Raw genomic sequence first — 8575 nt, 5'->3', positions numbered from 1 at the left:
TGGAAATAGAAGAACCATGTTAACCTAGTAAGATGTATTTCATATTTGTTCCAACTTATTTGCATTTGGTGGATGTGGATAGATAGGGACAAAACCATTGCACTAATCATAAATTTTGATTTCTGGAAGATTAATAAAATTGTAAAGGCAAGGGTGCATTGAACCCTAATAGATTTTTATAGTGTAAGCCTAAGATATTTCATATCATACCGTATTTGGGACTAGTCTTATTATAGCATTTAAAAGTAAAAACCTCTAAAAAATCCGTTTCTCAAGGTTGGAACTTATATGCTCGTCCTTGGGAGAATAAAGCAGACCACACTATTTTAGTGTACCAATGTGTGAATTCGGCGAATATATTAACCCGTGGCTCATATTTTTGGAACCCGAATCCGAGCGCATATGGGTGAGAGTGAGACAAAAGGGGGAAGTGACAGCATAGGATAAGGAGTAGAGGGGACCCACTCTGGGGGGCAGGCATTCACACTCACAGTGAAATTCTGGTCTCGTCTCTAAGGTCCTTCACACATCACCACACAAAAAGAAACCGCACCAAACCCAACTAAAAACAACACCATAAAGCCAACAAAACCCTAACCTTTCCCCTTTCCCGCACCTGCATTCCTCTTTCACTCTGCCCAAGGCCGTCCACCTTAGATTTCATCGGTTCCACCCGTGATCCGAATACCCGGTCCTTGTTGATCCGGATGTTCTTCCTTCTGCTTTGATCTCTCTCTCTCTCTCTCCCTCTCTCTCTCTCTTTAAAGGTTTGATGAATTCACAATTGTCTCCTTTCTTATTATCTGTTAGTTTTATGGCACTTGGTTGGTTAGGATAAGAGAGAGATCTGCTGGTGTTCGTTTGAATTTTGTTGATCTTTTTCACTGCTGCCTTTCTGTTTTCAGCTATTGCTAGATTTATTGGCTGAAGGGTAAGTTTTGGTGCTCAGTGTTGTGTCCTTGTGTTATTTTCTTAGATATCGGTTATGGCAATCTGCATTGTTTTGGAGGAGAAATTGTGATTAGGGGCTGTGGAGCCACTTCTGTGTTTGGAATTGACTTTTCGATCTTATCAGGCTTCTGGTTGTGGATCGTCTTGTTTAGTGCTCATAGCTTATTTCTGTATGAATTTTGAGAGTTTTAACTGCGAAATTCGAATCATTAGTGTTTATTCGGTTATACTTTCTGTGTTTGTGAACTGGAGGATGTTAGGTTGTAAATTGTAGTGATTCGGAATTGAATGTTTTTAGGTACATTCTTTAGTTACTAGAAATTGTAGAGGTGAAGTCCGTTGTTAAGTTATCATTGGGTTTTAGAGGATTAGGAAGCATCGATGTCGTTTAAGAGCATTATCCAGGACATGAAGGGAGAATTTGGGAGTATATCAAGAAGAGGGTTTGACGTGAAATTTGGGTATGGCATGAGATCGAGGTCACATAGGGTAGTTCAGGATAGCTCAGTTCCAGTTGATGTGTTCAAGCAGAGTTGTTGGGCAAACATGCCGCCTGAGCTTTTGAGGGATGTGTTGATGAGAATAGAGGCATCAGAGAGTACTTGGCCTCCACGAAAGAATGTGGTTGTTTGTGCTGGTGTATGTAGGAATTGGAGAGAGATTATGAAGGAAATTGTGAAAACCCCAGAAATTTCTTGCAAGTTGACATTCCCAATCTCATTGAAACAGGTAATAGATGTTTTCCTATTCCTTTTTATTTGATTGAATTTCTTTCATTTGGTGTTGTATTAGGTCTTAAAGTGATTCTGTTATACCCTGGCCTTGAATCTTTAATCTTCTTTTTGACAAAGACATTTCATTAGTCAACTGAAATAGCATTCAAGTCAAGATAAGGTATCAGCAACGGTGGACCATTCTCGACTCATACAAATTCACTGCATAAGGATAAAGCATGTGTGGCTAAAGAATGTGCTACATTGTTCCAATCCTTCTCAAGAAATGACCAGGATATTGAATTAAGGTTACAGGTCAAAGAGATAGTTCTAAGTCCCCTATTGTAGATAATCTAGCACCTCCCCCTTAAGCTCCATTTAAACTTGTAATCAGTTTCGACGATTACATCATAAATGGTTATATCTTGAGGAAAAACTATCCATCCGCTTTAGCATGAACTTCCAACACAAATACATTAAAAGTAGGATTTGTTTTCCTAGCCGTAGCACCTATGATATGACCATATGCATATCAGAATATAGCTCCCAAACCTGCTACCAAAGTGTTCTTTCCTGTGCAGCATCTAAATTTACTTAAAAAGCAGCAGTAGGTGATGACTTCACTTTGTGGGATGCACATTCTTGTTCTTCTTGTTTCTTTACTGGTGGGATACATTTACAAAATTTGTGGCATCCCTTGGTCCGTTTGTACTCTCTTTACCGGTTTGATGCTGCTTATAGTTGAGAAAAATGAGGGCAATATATTCTCTCTGCTGATTTGTTTGAGCTGAGATGTGTTTCGCATTCTAGGATTGTCTTCTGAGGAAGTTTAAAATATAAAACTTAAAATATGACAGGTACTGTTTTGTTATCGTGCTGCATGACAACAGGTTCTTTTTTCTTAGGTTATCAAATCATAAATTTTGAATCCTAAATTAGATATTCTCCTTAGATGAATTGCAAACTTGAGACTTGTTTCTCAGTATAATTTTATTGAAAGGTACCTGTCTAAGTTAATATAGAATATCCTATAAGTACTCTGTTTGTACTTGGAACAGCTTCCATCGCTCATTAATCATCCACGATAAGTGAAAAGTTAAGATACATGTTCACAGTCCTTGTTTTTTGTTCCTGCAGCCTGGTCCAAGGGACTCCCTCCTTCAATGTTACATAAAACGGAACCGTAGCAACCAAACATATTATCTTTACCTTGGCTTGAATCAAGGTGAGCCGCTTTAATTTATTTGTGTTTCATCTGGGGTGTCGGAGAAAGGGGCTGATGTTGTGAGCTTTACTCTTATGTATGGTCATTTGTACTGCTTGGTGCTTTTGTATTCTGACGTAGGATTTTTCTTATATTTTTTAATTGAGTTAAAAATATTAAGGATATGTTATGTAATTAGATTCATGGAAAGTTATCGCCTTTACAATAATGTGGTGGTTGGTGAGTGCCTTGTTTCTCTTTTGGTATCTTTTCTTAGTTGTATATATGAAACTGTTTTGCTTTGTGTATTGACTTGGCAGCTTCCAATGATGATGGAAAGTTCCTCCTTGCTGCAAGGAAGTGCCGCCGTCCTACCTGCACAGATTATATCATCTCATTAAATTGCAATGATGTGTCAAAAGGAAGCAGTACTTACATTGGAAAGTTGAGGTATTGTCAGCTGGTTTATCATTTTACTGATGCATCATACATTAGTCATTTCAGAAATCTAAACTTACCTTGATTTGTTTTAACAGATCCAACTTTTTGGGGACCAAATTCACAGTCTATGATGCACAACCTCCAAATGCTGGAGCAAAAGTTACTAAAAGTTGCTCCACCAGGCTAATTAATATGAAACAAGTTTCTCCTCGTGTCCCAGCTGGCAACTATCCTGTAGCCCACATCTCTTATGAGTTGAATGTCCTGGGTTCTAGGTAAGGTGTATCTTGAAAGTTGCTCTTTCTATCCCTGTCCTTGTATCAGGGGTTGGTCATTGTTTAGCTCCTTGTTTTTGTATGCTTACTGAAATTAACATATTCTGCACCATAGAGGTCCAAGGAGAATGCACTGCGTCATGGATGGCATCCCAGCATCTTCTATTGAACCTGGAGGTGTTGCTCCCACACAGACTGAATTCCTACACAGTAATCTGGATACCTTCCCATCACTGCTGTTCTTTAGATCAAAATCAACCCGTTCAGAGAGTTTCCAGTCTGGACCTTTGTCTGACCAGAAAGATGGAATGCTAGTATTGAGGAACAAGTCACCGAGGTGGCATGAACAACTCCAGTGCTGGTGTCTGAACTTCAATGGACGGGTAACAGTTGCATCAGTCAAAAACTTTCAGCTGGTTGCATCTCCTGAAAATGCAGCTGCTGGTCAGGAGCATGAGAATGTCATTCTCCAATTCGGTAAAGTGGGAAAGGATGTATTCACTGTGGATTATCAGTATCCTATCTCAGCTTTTCAGGCATTTGCTATATGCCTTAGTAGCTTCGATACTAAGATTGCTTGTGAGTGATATGCAAACAGGTATGTGTTCAACCTAACATTTGGACTTTTGACAATTTTGAATCTCAATAGAGGCAATATTTTTTGTCAATGCCCTCTTTGTTTTCTGGATTGTGACAAATAATCAAGCAAGGTTTGCCATCTTTCATTATAGCAAATTTTTACTTTGCTGTAATCTGTTCGTTAATTTGTTTGTTTACGCCATTTTTGGCCTAGAATTCTAGGTTATGTGCTTTAAGAATCTAGATATTAGATATGATACTGTACTTATGGAATCTGTGTAATTTTACCAAAAAAGAAAAAGAATCTGCCGTATAACTTGGTCAGCAGTACAATTGACTTGCCAATAAGCACTTTCAATCAGCAGATTTATCTTAATTCTGCATCTACTTGTGGATTGTAAGTGGTTAAAGCTCTTGGTTTTGAAACGCAGGTAGTGCGAGATGCAAAGTAGTTGGTTTGCAGGTATGGATTTGGCATGTTCTGCTACAAAGTTGCTTGGTACTTTAGTGCTTTTCTGTTTCCATATGAGAAGTTAGGATTTAACTTTTATTTTAGTTCTTTGCTGTACATATAACCGTTTGTATTAAGAGCGAGACATGGCCTTTATGTTGGTTGTGCGCTTTGTTAACATGATTGTCTCTTTGATTGTTGAGCGGAAAAAAAGATGAACTAAAAACTGTTGAATGTTTTCTCGAATTTGTTAAGCGAGCTCCCTTGTAGGAGACAATTGTCCATTTTAGATGTGCACTTCTCGTTTCTCAAACTGTGCCTCTCAAATGTTAATCTGAAGTTGTTGTTGGCAAATTATTGATATTTACATTTGAAGTTCTGTAAATATTTTGGCCGTGTCAAATAGAGCATTAGACTGGGTCATATGAAGGCAACAATAGATTTTGCACAACTTATCCAAAAGAACATTCAATATCTTGAGTTATGAACATCTGATTAAGGGAAAACATTTTGTGGATTTATTTGTTTATTCTTTTGAACAAAGAATTGGACTGTGTCATATGGGCATGCTAAGGTGGATGTAAAGGTTTTCTAGAAAAAGAAAATGAACTTCCCTAATGGAAATCAGTCACATTTATTACTTTCGATATAAGTTTGGATGGAAATAGATGAAAATAGTAGCGGAAGCAAGAGCAACGAAAAAAAGCTTAAAACTAGATTATTAAATTTATTACCGGGCACTACAGAAAACACATGTATAGCAACAGCAGCCAGCAGATGACTAGAAAGGTGGAGGACCATAGCCAGGGCGTCGACCAAAGCAGTCTTGTAGTAGCCAACAACAGCAAAGACAGTAGAAGCTGCAATCCCAATCAAATTTAACCTCAATCAAACCGCATTTAACTATACCGGAATTGAGTAAAGATTTGATTGCTTACCAGGAAGATATCATATTGCACAAACCATCTGCAAAGCCGCCAAAGAACCCACCAGGCCAAAAACCAGGACCTCCAAATCCAGGGCCCCAGGGACCTCCAGGTCCCGGACCCCAACCAGGACCTCCGGGCCCGAATCCGCCAGGTCCTCCAGGGCCAGGACCCCAACCACCAGGTCCTCCTCCCCATCCTCCCGGTCCACCAGGTCCTCCCGGTCCACCAGGTCCTCCCGGCCCTCCTCCCGGTCCACCAGGTCCCATTTTGCTAACTTGTTACTTAGCCGTCAGTGTTCACCACTTCCACCACCAGGAAGACGTTGCCGAAGAGATAATCCGAGTGGTGAAACACAGGTATGTAAGAAAGAGACTGAAGAAAAATAGGAAGGGCGGATCGTTGTTTATGTAGGCGAAAGCCTTGGAAGTAGTTATTTGCACGCATTATGTAGTTATTGTGATGAAAAGTGTTTGATCTGTGCTTACTAGTCAAAACAAGAAGCCTACTAGTCTAATTCTAATTTATGTACTTAAAGTTTAAACTACTCTTCTTTGACTCACCCTTTCAACTACCATTCAACGCCATGCACAAAAATTCACACCTTTACCTCACAAACGGTAAGAACCCATCGCCCATCTATTGTTGAATCAGTACAATTTTTTTATTTCTTTTATCCAAACTTGTTTTTGGATATCCAAACTTTTTACTTCTTTTATCCAACCCATGCGCAAAAATATCTATTGTTGAACCGGTGGAGCGGGTTTGTAGATCAAACCTTGGTTTTGGATATAGATACACGCTTCAATCAATGGATCTACTGCTCAGAGTTTGAGACTTCTTTTTTTTTTTTAATTTATTTTTAATTTGGAGAATTTTTTTTAACAAATGTAAATTAGTCATCTTTTGAGCAATTTACTATCCGAAATTTTAATCTAAAGTAAACTAGTAAAATAAGTAGTAAAGATCTAGTAGGTCTATTATTGTGATATTAATTTGGTTAAATTTAAAACCAAATGATTAGTTTCTTATTATCGTAACTTATAAATTTAATCCTTACTCTTCAATCTGATCATATTTAATCTCTATGCTTCTTCTGAATTTTAAAATTTTAATTCGACTTTAACAATACCCACTAAATTCATTAACTAAATCATGTGGCATTCTTTTTAGTATTATATGAAAATAACAAATTCACGAGTATTTCATGACTAGCGTTTCATTCAATATTAAAAAATAAAAATAGTTAAATTAAATTACAAAAACTAAATGTGAAATTTACTGCATAATGACTAATAATAGAGTTTGATGTTATAATTAAGTAATTATATAAAATTCTTAATTCATTTCAAACAATCCACATTCAAATACTTAGTTTAAAAAGTGAAATAATGATTTTACATTTTATATAATTAAAATTTTTTCTTATAATATATTAGGTAAAAATATCGATCAAGTTTTACTACCGTATATAAAATACGGAGAATGGAACACATTATAGTCAAACATATCAAATGTTGGTCCATGAATGAAGATTTTTATTATTATTTTAAAAATGCAGAGGCTAAAATACATAATAGCAAATTATTTTGTACCATACTTATCCCTAAATGTTGTAACGAAGTTAGTTATTTTTGCAATAATTATCGTTGTTAATGTATGGTTTTGAGAGCGGTTATCCGGTAACATATATAATTTTGAGACCGAACTTAGCTTTTTCCATCACATTAATTAACTTTCTAACCTACCATTTGATCTACAATATGATTGCTTGACTTCACTCCATATTAGTGTTTGCTTTTTATCATATTACTCCTTTTTTTTTTTTTACGTCACTTTACTTCTTACCTTTTCCAATCTAACCAATTTGCTATTTTTTTTTGAATAGAAAAATTAATCCGACCATTAAAATTATAATAATACTAATTTGGTAGCTCGCGTGATGCTTCTTAAAATTTTAAAAATATATAAAATTAGTAATAATTTTAAAATGGTTGGTATTTAAAAAAGAAAAAGAAAAGAAAAGAAACTATCTACATCAAGAATAAGGTACTCACACAAATTACCAAGTAAATGAAGATAAAATCTTAACCCATTAGTTTTTTTTTTGGTAAAAAAACAATAATTTTATTAAAGTTCATGATAGTTAGGATCGAAATGATAACAAAAAGGATAAAAGAATAAATATTAAGAGTTAAATTTATTATTATGTCTAAAAATATTTATATATTTAAATCAATGTCTATAGTATAAGTAATAGTCTAACTTTGCCCTGCCCAACACAAATAAATAAACCCAAACAAAAAAAATAAAATCCAAAACAAAAATAAATAAAAGTCTATTAACCGTCCAAGTTACAAGCTTAATAGCAAAGTCCATTTACAAAATTTAACTCAAACCCAATGTTACACAAGCCCAAGCCCATAACCTTAAATTTTTTTAGAAAACCTTAAAACCCTAAGTCCTCTTTCGCGCCGCACCCCACCACGTCGGCATGCTCACCACTCAAGGCCTGACACACCCTCTGCCACCATTGCACCAAAATGGCAAAGCACGACTACCTAGTGTCGTTGACCTTGCCAGAACACCTGAAAAGAAAAAAAAAACGAGACAGATGACAAAAATAACAGAAACAACAAAAAAGAAAATAAAATATATATCTAATTTGCTATAAAAGCCATAAGATTGAGATATATATATTTTTTACGAAGAAACAAAAAAAAAAAATAGAAAACTACAATGGTTTTAACAAAAGGTAGTTCTTTTTCTTTTTTTTTTTTTGAATCACACGTTTATTAAAAAAATTAATTAAGCTTTTTTACAGTTGCCGCCGTCGTCGATGTCTCCTCTGGTCTGAGAGCCTATCGAATCCTTAGGGATTCACCTAAAGCTGCATCGGAGGAAGACTAGGAACTGAAAAGTTCCATTTTTGTTGCTGAACTCTGATCGAGCTCGAGGGATTTTGACCCCAAATCCTGATTCCTGAGAAGACAGGGATAAAAACGATCCCTTTTTTGCAATCTTTGGCCACTGGA

General features: G+C 36.1%; 2 protein-coding genes across 3 annotated transcripts; one reads left to right on the top strand and one right to left on the bottom strand.

Annotated features, from left to right (window-relative positions):
- The first annotated feature begins 259 nt into the window (after positions 1–259).
- Positions 260–4927, top strand: LOC108473453 (tubby-like F-box protein 3). 2 transcript variants are annotated; one of them, XM_053021504.1, is made up of 7 exons: positions 260–767; positions 906–1680; positions 2802–2889; positions 3189–3318; positions 3405–3584; positions 3700–4182; positions 4595–4927. In XM_053021504.1, the coding sequence occupies exons 2-6, from the start codon at positions 1333–1335 to the stop codon at positions 4169–4171; spliced, it is 1218 nt and encodes a 405-aa protein (XP_052877464.1). In that variant the 5' UTR covers positions 260–767; positions 906–1332; the 3' UTR covers positions 4172–4182; positions 4595–4927. The 2 variants fall into 2 exon arrangements, with proteins under 2 accessions (XP_052877464.1, XP_017630501.1); XM_017775012.2 differs by having other exon boundaries at positions 261–1680.
- A 274-nt stretch (positions 4928–5201) lies between these two features.
- On the bottom strand, positions 5202–5993 carry LOC108473454 (uncharacterized). The gene is made up of 2 exons (XM_017775014.2): positions 5553–5993; positions 5202–5474 (listed from the first exon to the last, which is right to left on the bottom strand). Exons 1-2 carry the CDS (start codon positions 5807–5809, stop codon positions 5396–5398), a joined length of 336 nt encoding a protein of 111 aa, XP_017630503.1. The 5' UTR covers positions 5810–5993; the 3' UTR covers positions 5202–5395.
- Positions 5994–8575: the final 2582 nt, after the last annotated feature.

Source organism: Gossypium arboreum, chromosome 11 (genome assembly GCF_025698485.1).
Source record: "Gossypium arboreum isolate Shixiya-1 chromosome 11, ASM2569848v2, whole genome shotgun sequence".
NCBI lineage: Eukaryota > Viridiplantae > Streptophyta > Magnoliopsida > Malvales > Malvaceae > Gossypium > Gossypium arboreum.
This window is presented reverse-complemented; position numbering and strand designations above follow the sequence as displayed.

What these genes read in the sequence shown, in the direction of transcription:
- LOC108473454 (XM_017775014.2), bottom strand. Translation starts at nt 5,809, where the DNA reads ATGGGACCTGGTGGACCGGGAGGAGGGCCGGGAGGACCTGGTGGACCG. An exon ending in TGCAATATGATATCTTCCTG is followed by an intron (nt 5,475 to 5,552) that starts GTAAGCAATCAA and finishes TTGGGATTGCAG; the next exon opens with CTTCTACTGTCTTTGCTGTT.
- LOC108473453 (XM_053021504.1), top strand. Translation starts at nt 1,333, where the DNA reads ATGTCGTTTAAGAGCATTATCCAGGACATGAAGGGAGAATTTGGGAGT. An exon ending in TCCCAATCTCATTGAAACAG is followed by an intron (nt 1,681 to 2,801) that starts GTAATAGATGTT and finishes TTGTTCCTGCAG; the next exon opens with CCTGGTCCAAGGGACTCCCT. An exon ending in TTGAATGTCCTGGGTTCTAG is followed by an intron (nt 3,585 to 3,699) that starts GTAAGGTGTATC and finishes TCTGCACCATAG; the next exon opens with AGGTCCAAGGAGAATGCACT.